The following is a 25,564-nucleotide window of genomic DNA, read 5'->3' on the forward strand; positions in this document are numbered from 1 at the left end:
AGAGAAGGGAAGGAAGGAGGGAAGGAAGGAGGGAGGGAAGGAGAGAAGGGAAGGAGGGAGGGAGGGAAGGAGAGAAGGGAAGGAAGGAGGGAAGGAGGGAAGGAAGGAGGGAGGGAAGGAGGGAGGGAAGGAAGGAGGGAAGGAGGGAAGGAAGGAAGGAGGGAGGGAAGGAGGGAAGGAGGGAAGGAGGGAAGGAAGGAGGGAGGGAAGGAGGGAGGGAAGGAGGGAGGGAAGGAAGGAGGGAAGGAAGGAAGGAGGGATGGAAGGAGGGAAGGAGGGAAGGAGGGAAGGAGGGAAGGAAGGAGGGAGGGAAGGAAGGAGGGAGGGAAGGAGGGAGGGAAGGAGGGAGGGAAGAAAGGAAGGAGGGATGGAAGGAGGGAAGGAGGGAAGGAAGGAGGGAAGGAAGGAGGGAAGGAAGGAGGGAAGGAGGGAAGGAAGGAGGGAGGGAAGGAAGGAGGGAGGGAAGGAAGGAAGGAGGGAAGGAGGGAGGGAAGGAGGGAGGGAAGGAGAGAAGGGAAGGAAGGAGGGAAGGAGGGAGGGAGGGAAGGAAGGAGGGAGGGAGGGAAGGAGGGAGGGAGGGAAGGAGGCGGGCATTGTAAAAGCCAAGGAGCCGTTGCCACAAACGCTGCTGAAGGAGGACTTGGGCCTCAAGAAAGCCGGTGAGAGGGGTGAATCAGGCGGGCGGGGGGTAGCGGCGAGGAGCCCGGAGGCGCTGGGGGGGGTGGCCGGCATGAAAAACAACCATTGCCAGCCTCCGAACTGTCGTCGCTCCACCATCTGCGCATGCACGGCCATGGAAAAAAGGGTGCGCATGCGCAGATGGTGTTTTTACTTCCGCACCGCTATATCGCGAAAAATCGATTATCGCAAGGGGTCTTGGAACGGAACCCTCGCGATAATCGAGGGATCACTGTATACTATACTCTATATACTATAATCTGAGTTCCCTGGAAGGGTATATTTTTTGCATGCACTTCGGTACCCAACATCTTTAGATAGGGCTGAGAAAAACTCCAGCCTATTGCCCTAAAGATCAATTGAGACCACTTTGTTCTTGTCCCAGTGGCTTTTAATCCAAATATGCTAAATTTCAGGCACAGAAACTGGATGGAAAACAGCAATGGTTGCTCCAAGCTCTCTGGGGAGGCATTTTGTCCTCCTTCAAAAAATGCTTGGGGAGCTCTGGGACTCTTCTATGGTTTTCTAAGAAAAATATGCTTCCACACATATACTATACACAAGCATTTCTAATCTGAAATTTATATTAGGACTATGCTTTTTTAGGAAAATGCCAAAAATGCATGTAATTTTCTTGCCCTGCCCTTTGAGATATTTTCAGTGGGCAATACATTAAAAAGAAAGTGGAAAATAGGCATTATTAAAAATATTAAAATCATAATCAGGGTGGCGAGATGAATATCTTGCTTGATGAAGAAATGTGGAGGTTTTGGAAGCCTGTACATTTTTGTGGCTTTTGAGTTCAGCATTGAACTCAATAAAACTCATAAAAGCATTGACGTTTTAGGGATTTCTCATGCCAAAAATAATATTTGTGCTTTCTGTATAACTGAAATTGATATATTCACCTTTACTTTTGACCCTCTTCACTTGCATTGGAGGAGGGAATCAGGGATTTAATTTAAAAAAAATTATAATTCCAATCTGGAAAAATATATCTCCGTGCATCAAGAACAATGCACTATAAACAATTGCTTTCTGTAACAATTAGTCTGAGTGTTGCATTATAATTGTACAACTGAATTCTCAATTTGCAAGTGCAGACTTCCCCAGGCTTATTGGAGGCATAAGCAAAGTCTGATTTAACCCTTGTAATTTCAAAAGGTACTGTAATCTGATTTAAGAGGGGAGCGATTCCAGGATTAATAAACCTTAGAGGGCCCATCCCATGCTTGCAATGTTCTCAATCTTACCTAGCCCTAAACTGGCAAGTAAGAACTGGTAGGTGCATTTCGCGTACCACCCATCCAATATGTTTTTCTTTCAGCAAACGGTTAACAACAAGGGGGAAGGTGATGAGAAGTAGTGGCTGGTGCAGAGGGAGAAAGTCCCATTAAATTTGTCCTTATTTGATATCCCCCATGCACTGCAAGATCACTTACCCACTGCAAAGACTTTAATGCCTAGATTCTTCAGTCTTAAGGCCGTCTGCTCAACCTCATCCTGAGACTTTCCATCAGTAATGAGAATACAGATCTAAGGGGGAAGGGGAAATGCGGTACTACATCACACAAATGCCCAAACAAAGAATTAAGATCAATTCTTTTTGAAGAACAGCTCAGTGTATGCTCAGTCTGACCACCTGCAGTTAGATGGCTGAAGCAAAAATAAAGGTCAGCACTGCCAAACACATTTCTGGGAACCTAAAACCTTATTTCAGAACACCAGGAAGAGTTTTATTTTATTTTATTATTTTATTTTATTTTATTTTATTATTTTATTTATTTTATTTTATTATTATTTTATTTATTTTATTTATTTTATTTATTTTATTTATTTTATTTATTTTATTTATTTTATTTATTTATTTATTTATTTATTTAATTTATTTTATTTATTTTATTTATTTTATTTATTTTATTTATTTTATTTATTTTATTTATTTTATTTATTTTATTTTATTATTTTATTTATTTTACTTTACTTTACTTTACTTTATTTTATTTATTGGATTTATATGCTGCCTCTCTCTGAGGACTTGGGGCGGCTTACAACATATAAAAAGAAACAATAAAATACAGTAATCTAAATCCAATTAATTAAAACTAAGTAATTACTCTAAAATCCTTAATTATATTAAAAATCAATCATACCCATTCGAACAACAATCATATGTAACATTCGACGGCCAGGGGGCTAAGGTTTAATTGCTCCAAGCCTGGTGGCATAAATGAGTCTTAAGACTCTTACAGAAGGCGAGGAGGGTGGGGGCAATGCGAATCTCTGAGAGGGGAGCTGATTCCAAAGGGAACCCCCCCCCCCCCCGAGAAGGCTCTACCCCTAGGCCCCACCAAGCAACACTGTCTAGTTGATGGGACCTGGAAAAGGCCAACTCGGTGGGGCTGACCAGTCGCTGGGACTCATATGGCAAAAGGTGGTCCTGCAAGTAATCTACCCCAATGCCATGTAGGGCTTTATTGATCATTACCAACACTTTGAATTGTATCTGGAAACCAATCGGCAGCCAATGCAGTATTGGCCCATTAACAATATATTAAATGTCACTTATCGGGTTGAGATTTAAGTGCTACATTCATTCAGCATTCATGGAGCAACAGATCATACTTCTACTGGCAAACATGATTTTTCAATATTATAAGAGACTAAAAATGGCTGTCGGAATTGTCAAAACCTGTAAGATTCTGCCCAGGACTCTCTGGCCATTCCCTTCTCTTTCTGTTGGGGCAGAAAAAGTTTTCATAGTACCTTTGGAACGTTAGGACGGAGATTATTGGCCCCAAATAAGTTATCTGCTACGTAACGCATGCCTGCTCCTGTGCGAGTATTCCCGCCCTTGAAGGCTATCCCTTGCACAGCCTGGATCACTCCCGTTCCATTGAAAAAGTCCGAGAATTTGAACTCAGTCCTGGAATCAAAACAAAATTTAAAGTAATTAAGCAGAAGCAAAAGCAGAAACCACACTATTGCTTGAAAGTCCATCAGCTGAGAAGATGTACGTATGTATATAAGTATGTATGTATGTATTTATTTATTTAAATTTCTAAGCTGCCCTTCTCCAGCGGACTCAGGGCAGCGTACAAAGTAAAACATATACAAATAAAAAATTATTAAACCCCGACCATAAAAACCCCAACCTAAAATCCCAAATATTACAACCATTCATCCAGTTCATCCAATATCACAGATCAGAATTGCCCCTACCTTCCTTGCCTTTCGTAAGCTCCTTAAAACCCACCTCTGTCGTCAGGCATGGGGGAATTGAGATATTCCCTTCCCCCAGGCCTATACAATTTATGCATGGTATGTTTGTGTGGATGTTTTGCTTTTTAATAAGGGGTTTTTAGTTACTTTAATATTAGATTTGTCATATATTGTTTATTATTGTTGTGAGCCGCCCCGAGTCTACGGAGAAGGGCGGCATACAAATCTAATAAATAAGTAAGTAAGTAAGTAAGTAAGTAAGTAAGTAAGTAAGTAAGTAAGTAAGTAAATAAATAAATAAGTTTTTAAAACCTTTTAAAAGGCTAGGCGGGTGGAGGCAGTGCAGATCTCTGGAGGAAGTTGATTCTAAAGGACTGGAGCTGCCACAGAGAAGGCCCTTCCCTCAGGCCCGGCAGCCAATGTTGCTTTTGCTGACAGACCTGGAAAAGGCCAACTCTATGGGATCTGACCAGCCGCTGGGATACATGAGGCAGGAGATTGTCCCATAACTAGTCTGGACCTAAGCCATGTAGGGCTTTATTTGCCACAATATTGCTCTACGATTTATATTGATTGTTTTCTGATTGCTTATTTGTATCCTATGACAATTATTAAGTGTTGTACCTCATTATTCTTGACAAATGTATCTTTTTTTTAAATGTACACTGAGAGCATATGCACCAAAGACAAATTCCTTGTGTGTCCAATCACACTTGTCCAATAAAGAATTCTATTCTATTCTATTCTATTCTATTCCTATTCCTATTCTATTCCTATTCTATTCTATTCCCAATTTTTGTCATCAAGTAGTAGGTGTTTTTTTTAATCAATCTCAGTGAGACTTTTTGAGAACCTTTCAATGTTATGAATAGAGTACTTGGCTCGTCTAACAAGTAAGAGGCAGTTACGTCATGAATGCAGTTTTGTTTGTCTTTAGAGTGAACATGAATCTCAAGAGTATGTGCTTGTACTTACCCTTGAGATTCATGTTCACCCTAAAGACAAACAAAGTTACTCAATGCACATCCTCCAATCAAATAGATTTATTCTGCAAATAAAGAAAGGGGATAAATCTTTTTCTTTCCCTTGAGAACTGCAGGGCGGCTATGCAGTTCACCCGTTAGGAATAGGGGATAAGGGACTGGAGGTTAAAACATATAAAGAACAGTTGCTGGAATTGGGTATAGTTTAATGAAAAGAAGGACCATGGGCGATAGAATAGCAGTGTTCCAATATCTCAGGCTGCTACAAAGAAGAGGGAGTCAACCTATTCTCCAAAGCACCTGAGGGCTGGACAAAAAAAAGCAATGGAAGGAAACTAATCAAGGAGAGAAGCAATCTAGACTAAGGATAAATTTCCTGACAGATATTAATCACTTTAGAAGTTGTGAGTGGTCCAACACTGGAGGTTTTTAAGAAGAAATTAGACAACCTTTTGTCTAAAATGGCATAGCATTTCCTGCCTGAGGTTGGATTAGAACACCCACAAGGTCCCTTCCAACTTGTTATTCTAGATGGTTAGAAGTAAACAGAGTTTCAATTGCAAGTGAAACTAGCTAAATAATTTTGGGATTTGACATCTCAGTCTTCCCCAGACCAGTATCTTTTAGGGTGCACTGTGTTCAACTCTCAGACGGCATGGTACCAGTCTGGGGGAAGGCAGGCTATCTAATCCACTGAAGATCCCTGAAGATCATACTGTGGCCATCTAGGAGACTTAAAGAACTCTACATCATCATCATCATCATTATTATTATTATTATTATTATTATTATTATTATTATTATTTATTTATTTATTTATTAGATTTGTACGCCGCCCCTCTCCGAGGACTCGTAGCGGCTTCCAACAAACAATACAGTCTACAAATCCAATATTAAAACAAAACATATTAAAAAAACCTTTATTAAAAACAATCACACAACTCAATAGACCATGCATAAAACGGGACAGCCGGGGGAATCAATTTCCCCATGCCTGGCGACATAGGTGGGTTTTCAAGAGTTTGCAGAAGGCAAGGAGGATGGGGGCAATCCTAATCTCCGGGAGGAGTTGATTCCAGAGGGCCGGGGCCGCCACAGAGAAGGCTCTTCCCCTGGGTCCCGCCAAACGACATTGTTTCGTTGATGGGACCCGGAGAAGGCCAACTCTGTGGGATCTAATCGGTCGCTGGGATTTGAGCAGCAGAAGGTGGTCTCGAAGGCAATCTGACTGACTGACCCCAGCATTTAGTCTTGGGACTATAGTGTACAGGAGTGTTTCCCAACCTTGGCAACTTGAAGATATTTGGACTTCAACTCCCAGAATGCCACAGCCAGCGAATGCTGGCTGGGGAATTCTGGAAGTTGAAGTCCAGATATCTTCAAGTTGTCAAGGTTGGGAAACATTGGTATAGAGCAGTCCCATTTAATTATCCAAATCAGTAACACAGCTGTTCTTCAACAATTTGTCTAAAGTAAATAGCATAAAAAGCAGGAAGACTAGGACTCACCTGGGGTCGTCACTGTACTGCACAGCTGCGTAACGTACCCCGTTCGCACCCACCACGTTGATGAAAGGAACAACCAGGCCTTCCATGAAGGATCGGATCATCCGGAAATTTCCCCTGCCAATGCTAGAGGATCCATCTACCAGGAATGCAATGTCAGCCAGGTACACATTGGTGCAGACCACTGCAAGACAAATCAACTGGTCAGAAGGCTTACCTTCATCAGTGGATCCCTCCATGCATTTATATTGCAAGCCAAAGGAACAGCAAGAGCTGGGCTTGGTCTGCACACAGTTATATACTAGCTCGAGGCTTTAGTCCCACAGAGCCAGGCTGAAGCATTCCTAGAAAAAAGGTCTACAATATATATATGAGATACAGTGGTACCTCTACCTAAGAATGTCTCTACTTACAAACTTTTCTAGATAAGAGCCGGTGTTCAAGATTTTTTTGCCTCTTCTCAAGAACCATTTTCCAATTACAAACCCGACCCTCCGAAACTGTAACCGGAAAAGCCAGAGAGAAGCCTCCGTGGAGCCTCTCTAGGAATCTCCTGGGAGGAAACAGGGCTGGAAAAGGTGGGGAGAAGCCTTTGTGGGGCCTCTCTAGGAATCTCCTGGGAGGAAACAGGGCCTCCACCCTCCCTGTGGTTTTTCCAATCGCACACATTTATTTTACATTGATTCCTATGGGAAAAATTGCTTCTTCTTGCAAACTTTTTTACTTAAGAACCTGGAACAAATTAAGTTCGTAAGTAGAGGTACCACTGTACATCATATATCAAGTCCATAATTTAACCATTAAAGTCATTACACAATTAAAGAAGTAGAAAAAGTATTGTCTTAATAAGTAATGTGAAAAGACTACTGTACATATATTTCTTGACTTACAACCACAATTGAGGCCAGAATTTTCATCCCTAAGCAAGGCAGTTGTTAAATGAGTTGTCCCTGATTTTACAAACTTTTTTTTTCCCCATGGCTAAGTGAATCATTAAGCGAATTGAGTGTGGTTGTTAGGTAAAGTTGTCTTCCCTCATCAACTTTGCTTATAGGAAACTGCTGAAAAAGTCAAAAATGGCAATCACAGTTGCAATGTTGCAACTGTTGTAAATACAACCCACTTGCCAAGCGCTCAAATTTTGATTGTATGACTGTGGAGAAGTTGCAACTGTCACACAAGGAGCGGTGTTAAGCCACTTTTTCAGTGCTGCTTAAACTGTTGCTAAACAAACAGCTGTATATTGAAACTATCTGTATTTAGGACCACAGAATCTGAGATAAAAAGGGAGACTCAGAAAGGAAACTGCAATCTGAAACAGACAGACTACAATAAACTTTTTATTCCTTTCTTTCAAAAGGTACGGCAGAATCAAAATCAAGGAATGGAATCTTTTATTTCTGAGGTTTTATTTCTTAATGTGACAGTCAGTTTGGTCTAGTGCCGTGATGGCGAAACTATGGAGCCATATTGGAGGACCCATGAGGCATTGCTCTATGTCAGCTCCAGCGTACATTTCATTTATTGGATTTATATGCCGCCCCTCTCCGAAAACTCGTGCCTTGGGAAAGGCTGTTTCGCCCCTCGGAGGCTTCAAAAAAGCTCCAGGGTGCGAAAAACAGCCCAATGGGCAAACTGGAAGTTCAGAAAAATAGACATGGTTTGCCCGTCATGCTGTTTTTCGCACTTCAGGGCTTCAGCAAGCTTCCCTGAAAGCTTCAGACTACAAAAAAAAGAACAATGGACTCCATCACTGGTCCAATGGTTAAGGCACCAGATTACAAAGCTGGGGACCATGAATTTAGATCCCATTTTAGCCTGAAAGCCAGCTGGGTGAACTTGGGCCAGTCATTCTCTCTCAGCCCAACTCACCATCCACGGTGGTTGTTGAGAGGAAAATAGGAGGAGGAAGGGGTATTGGGTATAGTCGCCACCTTGAATTATTCCTCCGTAAAAATATTAAAATTGGGATATAAATGAAGAGGTAGGTTGGTAGGTAGGCAGACAGACAGACAGAGAAACAAAATGTCTGGAAGACATAATTTGTAAACAAATATTATGCTTCCTCCTATTGATAGTTGCTATGGTCAGGTGTGGGTCTGGCTTTAAAACAATCATGGGACAGCATAGTAAGGAAGATTACTATTTGATAACGCATATATTAACATCAGCAAGGTTGGTGTTTGCACAAACTTGGAAAAAGGAAAATATACCAAATGGAGAAATGGTGATTAGGAAAATGCTAGATTGTGCTAAATTAAGCAAATTAACATAAAAAATTACAGAATAAACAAAATAAAGACTACTACACGGCAGTGTTCCCTCTAATTTTTTGGGGGGGTGGGCGGAAAAGTATAGTGTCTGAGCGACAGTCCCTTTGGGACTGGGCGGCACAGAAATAATAAATAAACAAACAAACAAAGAAACAAACAAATAAAAAACCCACCCTGTTTTGCCTCAGAGAATTTCAAAATAAAATACTGTACTGTGTGTCTATAACAGTGAGCTCATAATAGGGCAACTCTATCAATATCAAAATGCCACTTAAATAGTTGAGCTAGTTTCAAACTAGATTTTGATTTTCTTTCTCTCTTCCTTACTCCCATTCTTTTTCTTTCTCTTTTCCTTCCTCTCTTTTTTCTATCTGTTTCTCTCTCTTCCTCTCTTCCTCTCTCTCTCCTTCCCTCTCACTCTTTCCCTCTCGGCTTCTGGGCAGGTTTGGAAAACTCTGAGTTGATGATGATTTTTAAGTGAGCGATTGCTCACTGCTCAGCTTAAAGGGAACTATGCTACACGGTTTGGGGAAAATTATATAGTTGGATAGAAAAGAAAAAAGAATTGAATGTTATAACGTCTAAGAAAAAGAATGAATAGATGAAAATAGAATTGTAACATATTAAGCTTTTGTGTTTCTTTTATATTTGAAAGTTTATCTGTATGTCTTGTTTTATTTGTTCATTATTTTTAAAAAAGAAATATTTTTATTACAGCAGATAAATAAACATTTCAGCAAAGTTACAGGAGTTCAGTTTTCAAAAAGAGGAAAAATAAATCAAGTTATGGACTTATTTCTCTTGCATACTACCAACAAGAGCAAACAGACAGACAGCGCTATATACAGTTTGTCAAGGGTACTTTATATAATGGTTCAGTTTGGAAGTAGTGAGTCATGACAAAGCCTTAGCAAATCAAAATCATTTAAAAACCATCTTTAACACCGATAACACAATTTTCAATTCTTTCAGAGTCCCTACTCCAGGAGTTTATAACTTTTTTCTATTGAAAGCTGCACCCCTTCAGATAAAATCTCTTCAGGAGACGTTTCCTACAGTTAAAAGTAGGTGTGAACGGGGACTCTTTCTCAAACACCCTCTGTTCTCTCTTCTAAAAAGCAGGTTGCAGGGAATGGAGGAAACCTTTTATCGGGGCTTCTGAAATTAGTTGCTGGGACAGAGGTTTCTTACCCCTAAATTCAGTGGTGGGCTGTAACCGGTTTAACAACCAATTTGGCGATTGTGTGCTTTGTGTACGTGCACACCTAACACACTTGCACTCAGCATTCAAAATACAGCAATTTGAATCTCAACTGCTTGCCTTCTAGGGAAGCCCGAGTAAATAGAACAGTGGAGGTGCAGAATTCAGCTTTGCTGTGTAACTCAGCTGAACCAGAAAAAGGAAATATAGGATAGCGCAGGGGCGGGTGGGCGGAGCCAGCTGATCATCGGAACTACCAGTTTGCCCGAAACAGTCTGAACCAGCAGCGGCCCACAACTGCTTAAATTACTCCCCAAGTGCACAGTCAAAGCAATTATTAGTATTAAATGACTAGAAAATTGGGAACACGGGGAGAAAAGAATAGACGTTCCTTCCTTCTATTGCACAGCTGTTATGAAACTATAATTAAAAATTATGTACCAGGTGTGTTTTGTAATTTTTTTTTTAAAAAAACTACTCTATGAAAGTGCTTTCAAATACAGAATATTGTGAAATGTAAACCTGGCCATGTTCAACATCACACATGAGCTCTCACCCCCCTGTAGTTTCTGGAGACTTCCAAATGAACTCCAGTATTTAATCCTTCCTCTCCTATTACACCAGGTGCGCTAGAATAAAATCATACCATATGGTGCTCGGTGAAGCTCTCCAAGATTTCAAGTGGTGTTTTTACAAACCTTTCTCTCCAGGGTCCTTCTCTAACAGAGGAACAGCTTTACCTCTTCGCTTTCCTGAGTTTCCTGCTATCCTTTCTCCAGCCAATACAGTGGCTGAATGGAGGGGGAAAAGACAGAGGTTGGGCCCCTCACATCTATAGGGCTGCCATGCAGACTTAAATTAACAATGACTCACCTCTCTCCCTTTTTTGAGCCACGACTTGTATGGAAGCAAAGAATACCGCATGAACTGCTGCGAGGAACAACATTTTGCTTCTCATGGTGGGAGTCTGAAACAAAGAAGAAGAGATGGAAGAGATGTTTAATTCTTCAGACTGGGAATACAAGAGCTGAACAGGTTTATCACGAGCAGTACTGTCCTAGTCTCTGTTGTGGTTAGCTCTGGCCCAGCTCCTGCCCCAAGGACTGTGCATGTGGGGGAGACATCCACATGCTGCAGGCCTGTTTTCCCCCCGGTGGAATCTCCTCTGACCAAGAAGACATGAGTGACAGGGAGGAGGAGAGTGTGGCAGACAGCTCAGAAGGAGATCAATTATCTAGCTCCTCCTTGGATTCAGAACAAGAGTTAATGATACAGCCACGCATGTGGAGAGCGATGCATAGGCAACAACAACTGAGAGATTATTATCAAAGAAAATGAGGCCACCTGTGGTTGGGTGGGGCTGTGGTAAATAGTGAGACTGCTATAAGTAGCAGCCTGTGGGTTTGGCCATTGTGAAGGATTATCTGATCCTTGTGTTTCGTGCCTGCCTTGCTGACTTTGACCTTTTGTGTGCTGATTTTTCCCTGCTTTGAAACTAAACCAGAGCAAAGTGTGTTTCACTTTGTGAAAGAAGAAGGACTGTGAATTGCCTCACAGCTGCAAGCTAAGTATCACAGAACTGATGAGGGACTTGTACAAATTACCAATTTGTTTGGAGACAAGTGCTCTTTGCTATTCCAAAAGAGGGCTTAGTTTAAGTGACTTTTCATTATAAAGAACCTTGTTTTGAATTTTCAAATGTGTGTGTGTCTGAAATTTGTACCTGTGAATTTTTGGGAGAAGTCTACCAGAGAGCCCAACAGAACAGTCTCCAAGCCAGGACCCCAGATAAGTGGCAAAGGGGGATGCTCCTTTCATATTTCCTTGTTTCTCTAGAAATAGACTTCCTATAATTTTATGTCATCTGCTTAACCATGGCCAGAGAGGAATAGAATAATACCTGAGTTGGAAGGGACCTTGGAGATCTTCTAGTCCAACCACCTACTTAGTCAGAAAGCCCTACACATTTCAGACAATTGGTTATCCAATCTCTTCTTAAAAACTTACAGGAGATGATAGTTGCAAAGACCTGAGTGCAGTGTGTTTATTAATAGGAAAAATCAAGCAGTTAAAAAATGGAATACAGTGGTACCTCTACCTACAAATGCTTCTATTTACGGACTTTTCTAGATAAGAACCAGGTATTCAAGATTTTTTTGCCTCTTCTCAAGAACCATTTTCCACTTACAAACTCGAACCTCTGTAACTGTGACCGGAAAAGGTGGGGAGAAGCTTCAGTAGGGTCTCTCTAGGAATCTCCTGGGAGGAAATAGGGCTAGAAAAGGCAGGGAGAAGCCTCCGTGGGGCCTCTCTAGGAATCTCCTGGGAGGAAATAGGACTGGAAAAGGTGGGGAGAAGCCTCTGTGGGGCCTCTGTAGGAATCTCCTGGGAGGAAACAGGGCCTCCACCCTCCCTGTGGTTTCCCGAATTGCACACATTATTTGCTTTTACATTGATTCCTATGGGAAAAATTGCTTCTTCTTACAAATTCTTCTTCTTAAGAACCTGGTCACAGAACGAAATTAAGTTTGTAAGTAGAGGTACCACTGTACAAGTCTGAATATATTTCATTCAAAATTTCCCCTTTAAATGCATAGCTAATTGAGAACTGTACTGCAAAATCAAGACAAGAATGAAATTCAAACAATGATTTTAAAAAATCTTCCCATCCATGCATTAATGTTAATCAATCAGATCACTTCAGTTTGGAATTTTCAATTTTTGAATTCTTAACGCATTTAGACATCTTCATTTATTATTGATAGAAGCACATATCCACAGGTGTACATAATAAATGATACTTGATTATTTTGGATCAATTAATTTGGAAGCTCCAGATATAAGTGTGTAAATCTAGCCATGGTGATTGGCTTTATATGCAGTACTAAATCATATGATTTTTTAAAAAAAGACTAGGCTTAACACACATGTGAACCTGCCATTTTGGTTTATAAACAATGTTTAAATCAGGTTACTATAATCTATTTCATACATACTGCCATTCCAGTCCATAGCTTATTGAATAAATCACTGTTAACATACTGGCATCTTTCCTCAGATAGAATAAGGAAAGGAGCAGGAGGTTAAACACTCCGCTTGTATCAGTGGTGGGTTCTGAGTTACTTTGCCACCGGTTTGGATCCGCACTTGTGCATGATTTCAGTGTTGGTTTCAATGTTGGTAATGACCTTTAAAGCCCTACATGGCATTGGACCAGAATACATCCGGAACCGCCTTCTACCGCACGAATCCCAGCAGCCGATAAGGTCCCACAGAGTTGGCCTTCTCCGGGTCCCGTCGACCAAACAATGTCGTTTGGCGGGCCCCAGGGGAAGAGCCTTCTCTGTGGTGGTCCTGGCCCTCTGGAATCAACTTCCCCCAGAGATTAGAACAGCCCCCACCCTCCTTGTCTTTCGCAAATTACTCAAGACCCACCTTTATCGCCAGGCATGGGGGAACTGAGACATCCTCCCCCAGGCTTTTATATTTTATGTTTGGTATGTATGTGTTGTATGGTTTTTAAATTATTGGGGTTTTAGATATGTTTTATTTTAATATTAGATTTGTCTCACTGTTATATTGTTTTTGTATTACTGTTGTGAGCCACCCCGAGTCTTCGGAGAGGGGCGGCATACAAATCTAATAAATAATAATAATAATAATAATAATAATAATAATAATAATAATAATAATAATGATTCTGAGCCTGCACAGAAGTGACCTGGGTGGGTGGGCAAAGCCTCCCACCACTGGTTCTAAGAATCAGTCTGAACCAGGAGCAACCCACCACTGGCTTGTATTATACAAGATTAAAGTCTTAACTGACAAAATATACCCATGGTTAAACAAATAATTGTTTAGCATAATGGGTGAACCCAGAACTATCACTTACACACGGCTTTATTATGGGCCAAACCAGATGATTAAATGAAAAGGGAAGAACTTCATCCTACTGGAAACAAACTTTCACCTTAATCATCTAGGTACTTAGTGTTTAGATCATACCACATACATATTTTCTTTTTGTAATGATCTCCTTTCTTAAAAAAAACAACAAAAAGGAATTTCTCCTTGGGGGAAAAAAAAGAAAGAAATTATGCAAAAATATTGGCTTGGTTTCATCAATTTTTCCATAAATGGACTGCATTCCACTGAAATGGAAAGATTTGAAACTTCTATAAAATAAATAGTGCTGATCATTTAAATATATACTAATAGTGCCGAACATTTAAATATACACTACTGGTTTTATACTATGAATATATGCTATACTACATAATGGTGAACCTATGGCAAGAATGTCACAGGTGGTACGTAGAATCATATATGTCAGCACGGGAGCCATTGCCCTAGCACAGCTCCAGTGCGCATGCATGCTCCAGCCTATTTTGGGCTCATGCGGAGGCTCTGGGAGGGCGTTTTCACTCTCTGCAGGCTCCAGGGAAGCCTTTGGGCAAAAAACAAACCCTACTGGAAGTCAGGAAGTGGGGGAACGGGGGAGGTTGTGCATGCATGAGCGGGGTTGGGGTGCATTGAATCATACATGTGGGCATGCATGTGCACACAATAATGTGTGTGCGTGTACTTTTGGCACCAAGGGAAAAAAGGTTCGCCATCACTGCTATGTGTTGGTCATGGCATCGGACCAGAATATCTCTGAGACCACCTTCTGCCGCACGAATCCCAGCGACCAGTTAGGTCCCACAGAGTTGGCCTTCTCTGGGTCCCGTCCACTAAAAAATGTCGTTTGGTGGGACCCAGGGGAAGAGCCTTCTCTGTGGCGGCCCTGACCCTCTGGAACCAGCTCCCCCTCGAGATTAGGATTGCCCCCACCCTCCTTCCCTTTCGTAAACTTTTTAAAACTCACCTCTGCCTGGCTTATATAGTTTTATGTATGGTATGCTTGCGTTGAATGGTTTTAAATTAATGGGGTTTTTAGATACTTTTTAAATATTAGATTTGTTTATTATATACTGTTTTATTATTATTGTGAGCTGCCCTGAGTCTATGGAGAGGGGCGGCATACAAATCTAATAAATAATAATAATAATAATAATAATAATAATAATAATAATAATAATAATATAGGACACTTAAGTATTCATCATTCTTATAATTTAAGTCCAGGCTCTAGCTGGATTTTTCAGGTGGCATTATCTCTCAAACAATGTCATTTGGCGGGACCCAGGAGAAGAGCCTTCTCTGTGGCGGCCCCGACCCTCTGGAACCAGCTCCCCCCAGATATCAGAGTTGCCCCCACCCTCCTTGCCTTTCACAAGCTCCTTAAAACCCACCTCTGTCGTCAGGCATGGGGGAATTGAATTTTTTTCCCTTCCCCCTAGGCTTATAGAATTTATACATGGTATGCTTGTTTGTATGATTGGTTCTTTAAATAGGTTTTTTTTAGATTATTTTTTAATATTAGATTTGTTACATTGTTTTCTTTACTGTTGTTAGCCGCCCTGAGTCTTCGGAGAGGGCGGCATACAAATCTAATAAATAAGTAAGTAAGTAAGTAAGTAAGTAAGTAAGTAAGTAAGTACGTACATACATACATACATACATACATAAATATCTAGCTAGCTATGATTGGCAACTGCTCATTGAGCAGGAGTCATGAGTCCAGAAGAACCTCCAAGGTAGAGCCCATTTAGAGATGGATTCCTCCTGGTTCGGACCCATTCACCCGAACTGGTAGAAAGCAGCTGGTGACATCATGATGACAAGACAGATCCGGTACTGTTGGTGCCAATCCGTGGATGCCACCATCTTTTTAAAAACATTTTTGGATAAATTTAAAAAAAATTTTTTTTTAAAAAAATTGTGGGTTTTGGAGAAAAGAGCCAAACCAGCACAAAGCTATGCTACCCAGCCCTAAACCCTGCAGCCAACCCAAAAGGATGTCAGATAGCTTGGTTGATAGTATTGAAGGCCACCAAGAGATTATGAAGAGATCATCCGTCCTGCTCTTCCTAGAGATCATCAACCAATGCCATTTCTACTTACTGTTCTAAGATAGTACTAGCAACAGCCCTTAGACTTTATATACTGCTTTTACAGCCCTCTCTAAGCGGTTTACAGAGTCAGCATATTGCCCCCAACAATCTGGGTCCTCATTTTACCCACCTGGGAAGGATGGAAGGGTGAGTCAACTTTGAGCCTACTGAGATTTGATCTGCCAAACTGCTGGCTGCAGGCAGTTCAGCAGAAGTAGCCTGCAGTACAGCATTCTTTATTTGCTGGTTTAAAAAATCTGTCCAAATCAACCTTGTTTTTTAAAAATGAAGATTAAATAAAATAGATTATATAAAACCTGGAAGGGTCAGACAAAAATTTCTATTCTGGCTTTCCTTTTATAACAAGCTCTCCCAAACGACTGCAGCATGGAGGGATGTTAGGTGGAAAGCATAGTTCCCTCTAAGCTGAGCAGTGAGCAATTGCTCACTTAAAAATCATCATCAACTCAAGAGTTTTCCAAACCTGCCCAGAAGCCGAGAGGGAAAGAGTGAGAGGGAAGGAGAGAGAGAGGAAGAGAGGAAGAGAGAGAAACAGATAGAAAAAAGAGGAAGGAAAAGAGAAAGAAAAAGAATGGGAGTAAGGAAGAGAGAAAGAAAATCAAAATCTAGTTTGAAACTAGCTCAGCTATTTAAGTGGCATTTTGATATTGATAGAGTTGCCCTATTATGAGCTCACTGTTATAGACACACAGTACAGTATTTTATTTTGAAATTCTCTGAGCCAAAACAGGGTGGGTTTTTTATTTGTTTGTTTGTTTGTTTATTTGTTTATTTGTTTATCTATCTATCTATCATTTATTTATTTATTTATTTATTTATTATTTCTGTGCCGCCCAGTCCCGAAGGGACTGCCGCTCAGACACTATACTTTTCCGCCCCCCCCCCCAAAAAAAAATTAGAGGGAACACTGGTGGAAAGAGGAGATTCTAAGAAACATCTCAGTTGTACTAATAGACAATGCCTCCATCCTATTGTCATGTTTTTTTTCTTTTCAGTCCCTCTATGCAGCAGTCCACTTTACATGATAATAGAACTATTATAAAGCAGGGAGAAGTAGATAATCTTTTGGCAAATGAACTGGACAAATGAACAGTAAATTTTATTTATTTTTATTTATTTTATTTTATTTATTTGTCAAACAATTATAGGGTGATAATTTGTACAAATTAAACATTAAATAAGTAATGATAAAAAGTAACAAAAGAAGACAATAGGACAGGGACGGTAGGCACAATGGTGCGCTTATGCACGCCCCTTAACTATTAATGATTTATTAACTATTAACTAATGAAATATCAACTATTAACAATTAATGAAACTATTAATTGTCTGTGCAGTAGTTCCTTTTATAGAACCTAAATTAGTCCAGTTAACAGTACCACTCTATCTCACAGAAATCAGAAATGCAAACCAGGTATAACTTGTGGTAAGGTAACACTATTACATCTAATGAATAATGGTGGCCATTAGAATTACATAGCAACTTTCCTGGCTATGCCAACAGCTTTTATACCAGTTGCATTGAGTATCTAGATCTCCTGTATTGCAGACGGGGAAATAGAAAGAGCTGGATTGTGTCTGTAATCACACTACTCCTATGAAAACATAGCTGAAATATGATAGAAGGGAATGATGATTACAACTAAGGATGAAATAGGAAGAAATTTAATCCAGTAAAAGGCTACCAATGCAATGGCTAATTTAGAGCGCAGTGGTAATGCACAGTGACTTTCATAATGTAAACTTCCTAACCACTTAGAGATCCTTGCATTATCTGCCTTCTGGAGTTTCTACTGCCTTTTTGTAATTATGCACATCTTTGGGTTAAACGGGGGAATTCACAGGAGCACAAGAGCATTCTCCCTTTCCTACTATTCTAGAACAAGCTCAGGGTTTTAATAGGAGTGGTGGAATTGGTAGCACAATCTGTAAATCAGGTAATTAAATGTATATGTACATTTTCTCATATTTTCCCCCTAGCAGCTTCAGGAAAACAGAGAAATTACTATTGAATACAGTGATCCCCCGATTATTGCGAGGGTTCCGTTCCAGGACCCCTCGCAATGATCGGTTTTTCGCGAAGTAGCGCTGTGGAAGTAAAAAAACCATCTGCGCATGCGCAGATGGTGTTTTTACTATCGCCGCAGCAGCGAGGAGCCGAAGATTGGGGTTTCCCCGCCGCCCACGCAAACTCCTCGCTGCTGCCGCGCCCACCGCTTGTCCGCCGCCTGCCTGCCCGCGCGCCCCCAGCTCGCCCGCCCTTCGCCCGCCCACGCCGTTCGCTCGCGCCGCTTCCCAGCTGGGAAGCGGCGCTGGGGGTCTTACCGGCCACCCACTCCTCGCTGCTGCCGCGCCCGCCACTTGTCTGCCGCCTGACTGCCCGCCCACGCCGTTCGCTCGCACCGGGTTGGGGGTCCGGGGGGTGCTGGCAAGCCCCCCATGCCGGCGGCAACGTTTTAAAACAGCCGCGCAGCTTCCCAACTGAGTCCCGAAGGGCGTGCGAGCGGGTGCTGGGGGCTGTTTTAAAACGTCGCGGGGGCTGGGGGCTGTTTTAAAACGTCGCCGCCGGCATGGGGGGCTTCCTAGCAGCCCCCCAAACCCGGGTTGGGGGTCCGGGGGGTGCTGGCAAGCCCCCCATGCCGGCGGCGACGTTTTAAAACAGCCCTCCCGCCAGCAAGAGGGGGAAGACCCAGGGAAGCCGCCCAGCAGCTGATCTGCCCGGCGCCATCTACGCATGCGTGGCCATAGAAAAAAAGGGCGCGCATGCGCAGATGGTGTTTGTACTTCCGGGTTGAAAAATCGCCATATAGCCGTTTCGCAATGATCGGGATCGCAATACCCGGGGGATCACTGTACAGTAATTAAGAAAACAGCAAATAGTAAACAGTTTGCAGCCTGTGGCTGTTCCCTCCATTTTTCTAGATTATCCCAATGAAACATAGCAGAATATCTTTTACCCTCTTTAAAAGAGGAGTGGAAACCTCTGATTGGCGAAGCTCTCCAACTCTTTAATTTCTTCCAATTGGCCCTCAAAGTGCAATTTGTAGCCACAGTGCTTGCTATAACAGGTTATAAATGCAATAGAGTATGCATGCAATACTTGCTTTGTTAGATAAATAGGTATTCAATATATACTTTTATGCATATAAAGCATCTTGTAGTTGAGTTGGGAGTTTTGCACTAAAAATTAATTATGCAAGTTTCTACATGTGCATAGAAAAAATATGAATTCATAAATTGTATAGGATCCAAAGAGCAAATGAAGTCATTGGAAAGTGACTAATCTCCCCTACACTGATGTCCTATTTGTTCATACTTCATAGTAAAATAAAAATAAGGCAACCAGATTACACTTTGATGCAAACTACAAACCAGCCATGTCTTACAGGTAGCACAATTAGAATTAGGTGGGGAAACTGAGACCTTGCTGAAGTATAGTTCAAAACAATGTAAAACAACATAATCTATGATGCTGAGGCTAAATTCACACAATATGCTAAGCCATTGGTTAACTTATCATAGCTTGCTGACCAAACCATAACTGCCTCTTCTCGTGCACCACGTATCAGCAATAAATGTTCTAGACTAAAAATCCAGTTTGAATTCATTGTTCTTGTCTACGGAACTTTCCTCAATAATAGTTATTTCTCAGCTCTTTTTGGTCCCAAGGAAAGTGTAATTTCCTCTTGCCCCCAAGTTACTAAAACAGTTCCTATCCTGGTGAACTCCAGCCAAGCTACCACCTCCCTGCCCTGCAGCTATGAGGAAGGAAATAGTTCATTGGTTCAGCATATACAGGTACTCCAGAAATATGTATAAAATGGAGGGAGAACCCCCAAGGTAATCTCTGTCGCATGAGGCTTTATTATACCCTAATCTTTAAATACCCAGCCTATATTTGAAATTTCCAAAAGTCTTCCTTAATTATGATGGGACCATCTATTACTTTATTGCCCTTTAAAGCATCACTAGCAAAATCAGCCTGCAAAAACAAAACTGTAGCATTTTCTGATTATTTTATTTATGGATTATTTATTTATAGATCAGGGAAGCCAGCATTTGAATCTCTAACTAGTTTATAACTCTTACTATAAGGTTTGTTCCTTTTAGGAATAAATGTACAGTAATCTCTCGCTACTTCGCGGTTCATCTTTCACGGATTTTTCCGGGTTTTCAAAGGGGGCTTAAATCCATTAAATCCATTGAAAATTTTAAATCCATTAAAAATTCATAAAATTCTTCTACAGTACTACTGTACTCTATTAAAGAAACTGGTAGGGTATCACATGTAGTTCCAGCAGAGAAACATTATAGAATGGCTGTTTAATGCAAAGGGTGGGTTTTAAAAATCCAAATACTCGTTAAATACATTTTAAAAAAATCTTTCCTCTACTTCATGGAAATTCGTTTTTCACGGGTGGCATCCCCCGCGAAAAATGAGGGATCACCGTATATGATTCTGCGCTAGTAATCTTTTTGAATGAATGCTTCTCTCCCTAGCTGAGCAGTCTATGGCAATGGGACTCATTTAATCCAGAGTTGGCCTGATGTTTTTACACTACAGGTCCCAACAATCAACCCCAAAAAGCTGTTTAGTTTGATGGGAATTAGAGCACAAAAATTGGAGGAGGGGCAAACAAAGGATCTATGGTTGAGCTTCTTTGAGCTGTCCAAGAACTTAAGGAGTTTAAGGGGGAAAGCCACCAAAGAACTGGAGGAAGAGACCAGTCCCCCTGTTCATGGAAAGCAACTGAGCATGGCCAACAATGTGCCAGTGGCTGCTTGCCCAAGTTCCAGAAACAGGACGCAACCTTCCAGGAAGAGATGACGGCAAGATGCATAGAAAAGAAAGCTGATTTCTGAGCGATTAACAAGTGGAAACAAGAATTAGAAGCAGCCCAAGACACATGAAGAAAAAGAAGAAACAATACAGCACTTCATTAGAACTTGTCAAAGGGGCACTCTGTTAAAGTAGGAGCCTCGGTGGTGCAGTGGTTAGAGTGCAGGACTGCAAACTACTTCTGCTGATCACAGGCTGCCAGCAGTTTGGCAGATCGAATCTCAGTTAGGCTCAAGGTTGCCTCAGCCATCCATCCTTCCAAGATCGGTAAAATGAGGACCCAGATTGTTGGGGGAAATATGTTTACTCTCTGTAAACCGCTTAGAGAGGACTGTGAAGCGGTATATAAGTCTAAATGCTAATGCTAAAATGCTATAAACTGTTTTCCTTTAGCGCCAGGAAGCAAAACCCAGAGGTGTCTCTGAGCGCGTGCAAAGTAAGGCTTTCCTCTCCTACTTGGACGTAAACTCCGCGGATGTTAAGGCTGTGGCGCAAGGTGGTCACTCAGAAGCGCGCGATGAAATTTGATTTCAATGCACATTAGCGCGCATTCAACGGGACAATTAAAGTTAGTCTTAAGTCTAAAAGTTAAGCCCCCTCCAAGTGTACTCGCCGAGACGCCCTGACTTTGGAATAACGGCGTGGGGAGGGGGGAGGGGGTGGTCAGCTGCAGCGGGATTCCCCTCCTTTCGCGCGCCTTCCCTCACGCGCGCGCCTGTGTCCCGCTGGCTGTGCAAACCTGACCCCGCTTGAACGCCGCATCCGCTCCTCCAAAGTGGGAATTTACCTGCCGCTGCCCGAGCGCATACTCTGCAGAAGATCTGGGGACTTGCCTCTCTTTTCCCCCTCAGCGGCGGCCCCCCTGAACGTCTCCCGCGCTGCTCATCGGAGAAGAAGCGAGAAGCAGCCGAAAAGCAGCCGAGGGAAAAGGGAGGGGGGAAAAACACACCACACACGCAACCCGAGAAAGTCCCGCGACGCCGTTTGCCAAAAGGATGAGAAAAGGGGAGGGGGCGTTGTCTGTGTATACGCCGTTCGCCCCTCCTCCGGCGCTGCGCCTCCTGCCGCTCTGGGCTCGGCCCAGCCCTCTCCCCTCACCGCCGTCGCCCCGGCGAGTCCAAGCGCCCTTCGCTTCCTTGCAGAAAATGGGCGGCGGGAAGGGAGTGTCGGTGGGCTGCCCCCCCCCAGCCCCGGTGGCTGCCTCAGGTATTTGTCTCTGGTGCCTGAATAGCGCTGAGGAGCCCTTACCTAGCTAGGTCTGCCAGGGACCGATAGTCCTCGACTTACAACCTTTCGTTTACTGACCGTTCTTTCTTTTTTTACTTACTTACTTACTTACTTACTTACTTACTTACTTACTTACTTACTTACTTACTTACTTACTTACTTACTTACTTACTTACTTACTTACTTACTTACTTACTTACTTACTACATTTGTATGCCGCCCCATTCTGGAGACTCGGAGCGGCTCACAACAACAAATTACCATGGTGCTGAAAAAAAAGGACATATGGCAACACCACATTTGGAATGTTAATAATTAAATATTAATTAATTAATTAATGTTCAGTTCTGGAGACCTCAGCTACAAAAAGATCTTGATAAAATTGAATGGGTCCAAAGATGGACTACAAAAATGATGGAAGGTCTTAAGCATAAAACTTATCAGGAAAGACTTAATGAATCCAATTTGTATAGTCTGGAGGACAGAAAGGAAAGGGGGGACATGATCAAAATATGTTAAAAGTTTCAATAAAGTTCAGGAGGGAAGTGTTTTTAATAGGAAAGTGAACCCAAGAACAAGGGGACACAATCTGAAGTTAGTTGGGGGAAAGATCAGAAGCAACGTGAGAAAATATTACTTTTACTGAAAGAGGAGTAGATGCTTGGAACAAACTTCCAGCAGACGTGGTTGGTCAATCCACAGTAACTGAATTTAAACATGCCTGGGATAAACATCTATCCATCCTAAGATAAAATACAGAAAATAGTATAAAGGCAAACTAGATGGACCATGAGGTCTTTTTTCTGCCTCTCAATCTTCTATGTTTCTATGGCCATTTTTTCACACCTAGGATCGTTGCAGCTTCACGTGATTTACATTAAACACGCTTATCTCAGTGGTTGGTCTATGACAGGGCTTACCCGATAACCTTGTGCAACCTTCTGACAAGCAAAGCCGATGGGGAAACCATATTCGCTTAACAACACTGTTACTAACGGAACAATTGCAGGTTGTAAAATGGAACAAAACTCAATTAGCAACTGTCTCGCTTAACAGAAGTTTTGTGCTCAGTTGTGGTGGTAAGTCAAGGACCACCTATAAATGGTCATCTGCTAACCAGCATAAATTTTGGGCTTGGTTGTAATCGTAAGTCGAGGACTACCTACATTGTTGATTGATTGATTGATTGATTGATTGATTGATTGATTGATTGATTGATTGATTTAGACTTGGTACTCAGGGCTTGTTCAGGGCAGTGTTCTGACTTCTTTCAAGATGCTCCAACTTCTCAATCTAGCCTACCACCTTTATTTATTTTAAAGAATGGGTGCCTATCCTTTTGGCTTGCCTGGGCTGCATTAAGTGAAGAGGAATTGTCTTGGGCTGCATATAGAATATAATTAATGTATATAAATCACAGTATAAGTTTAAAAATTATAATCTTGTAGGACCACATTACTAGCTGCCCAGAGCCACTTGCAGCCCACAGCACATGGTTGAAAACCCCACTTTTAAAGGAATTGATTTTTTTTTACCTAAAAGAACAAAGCACATTCTCCTAGTTATCCTATTTATGAACTTCAGTTCTACTGGAATTCATCTGAACACCTAAAAACAGGTTCCAGAATTCCTGGAACTATGTGTTAAGTAGAAAAAAAATGTGCTTAGACAAAAAAGTGTTTATACTATTTCATCTGAAATAATTACTGTCTCTTTGTTCAATGCACATAATCACCATTGTGCATGGGAAGAAACACCACCTTTACTTATAATCATGGCCAATTAAAGATGTTCACTATTCAGAAAATTTACCTTGAATTCAGAAGATAGCCCAATTTAACTCAGAGGCCACCCATCCAATTCAATCTGGGGCCATAGTGCGGTAAAATCTGAAGTTTCATATCTCCCATTTCACCAAAGGAAAATGAGACAATAGCTATAATTTGATTATTTGCTTAGATTGGACAGACTTTGTGAATATAGTAGAACTTACTTAAGGGATGAATCAGCTACGTTTTAAAAAATAGGTCTTGGTGCTAGGTTTCTTTTGATTTATTTGAAAAGAAAGTCTCTATATTGTTCCTTTTTGACAGAAATAGATTATAATTGCTGTTTTCAATGTTTATTGTGTGCTGATAATTAATAACATGTAGGCCCATGTAGGGAGGATTTATGGAGGAGAAACTTTTTTTGGTGTTAAATTAAACTTTAACTTTAATACCATTTCAGGAAGCAATTTCTATAAAATAAGCAGTTTCATCTTGGTAAAACTTCCACCACATCAGTGAAGTTTTCCAGTTGAAGACTGGTATCCAGACTTCATGGTAAGAACCATTAAAACGTTTTTTGATATTGGCAGAAAATAGAGCTACTATTGTGTTTATTAAAAAGAGTTGAAGGACCAGTTTGAGGATAGACATTCCTGGAGAAAATCTCTCTATAGGATTCCTAAGAGTCAACACCAACTTGATAGATAATCATCAATCATATCCACTAAGAGCTAGATTGAAACAAAGATATGCAGAAAAGTTTAACTCTTTCTTTCCATGCACTGGCTATGCTTATTACTTTGAATTCCAGACACGGTGGTTGAAGCAGAGAACTCTGAACTCTGAGTTGCTTCCTACATATGTATGTGCACATATGCAGGGGTGGGCTACTGCCCAGATGGGGGGAAACGCAGTGGGGTAGCGAAAATGGAGCTCCACCCCAGAGCACCCAATTTGCACTGAAAGATGTTGAAAGAAAATGCAGGGCGTCCTGCATAAGCCATGCCCACAGTGTGGTAGTAAAAGTTTTGGTAGCACTTCATTACACATATGTCTATGTGATCAGTAGTCACCTATGTACAAGTAGTTGTATTTTTATATTATACTAAAGGCAAGGCTTGTTTTAACCATTTACATAAAAATAAGAGGAAGCCTTGTTGACAAACTATATTTATTTATAATTTAAAGTACAGTAGCTTTAACCAATTCCTAATCTGTTTCCTATCTTTTCAGTTGCTTTTGTGTAGATTTCCGGAACTGATTAAAAAGTTTGATCAGGGCAGAAAAACAGATAAAGAATTGCCTAGAAATCATAAACTGAAGTAATAAACTATGCAAAATTATTATGTGGGAAAAGCTAGCATTTTTTCTCTCTCCATTTGTTACAATATACTCTGATGTTCTTTGTGTCTGCAAATGACAAGAAACTACACCACATATTCGCAATGATATTATGTTTCATTCCAAAATAAGTACCATAATAAGTGCATTATTTAGTAATAAAATGTCTGCAAGCTTATTTATTTATTTAATTAATTTTATTATTGTTTATGTTATTTTATTTTATTTATTTATTTATATTTTATTTATTTATTTATTTAGTTAGTTAGTTAGTTAGTTAGTTAGTCCAATACATAATACAAATTGAAGAGAATAGACATGTAGTAATATAAATAAAGAAAAGGAAATAAGAAAAGATATAAAAGTATAGGAAATCATATATGAAAGGAAGAAAAGATAAATGAGATAAGGAGATTCCAAAGGAAGCATTAAGGACCTTGAGATACAGATACCCTGAGATACAGATACTATCTTGTATAGTAATTGCTTTTATTGCCACAGCTAACTA

At 41.0% G+C, this 25,564-nt stretch overlaps 1 protein-coding gene across 1 annotated transcript in view; it reads right to left on the reverse strand.

Moving 5' to 3' along the window:
• The window catches only part of COL7A1 (collagen type VII alpha 1 chain), a 179,312-nt gene extending 157,734 nt beyond the window's left edge, over window positions 1-21,578 (reverse strand). Inside the window, exons 1-5 of the mRNA XM_070736724.1 lie at window positions 21,507-21,578; window positions 10,736-10,829; window positions 6,392-6,572; window positions 3,445-3,604; window positions 2,121-2,214 (exon numbers count right to left, since the gene is read on the reverse strand). Of these exons, the coding sequence (XP_070592825.1) occupies window positions 2,121-2,214; window positions 3,445-3,604; window positions 6,392-6,572; window positions 10,736-10,820 (520 nt within the window). The 5' untranslated portion in view covers window positions 10,821-10,829; window positions 21,507-21,578. The remainder of the gene's footprint in view (window positions 1-2,120; window positions 2,215-3,444; window positions 3,605-6,391; window positions 6,573-10,735; window positions 10,830-21,506) is intronic.
• Between the last annotated feature and the right edge of the window lie 3,986 nt (window positions 21,579-25,564).

Source organism: Erythrolamprus reginae, chromosome 2 (assembly GCF_031021105.1).
Source record: "Erythrolamprus reginae isolate rEryReg1 chromosome 2, rEryReg1.hap1, whole genome shotgun sequence".
Classification (NCBI taxonomy): Eukaryota; Metazoa; Chordata; class Lepidosauria; order Squamata; family Dipsadidae; genus Erythrolamprus; species Erythrolamprus reginae.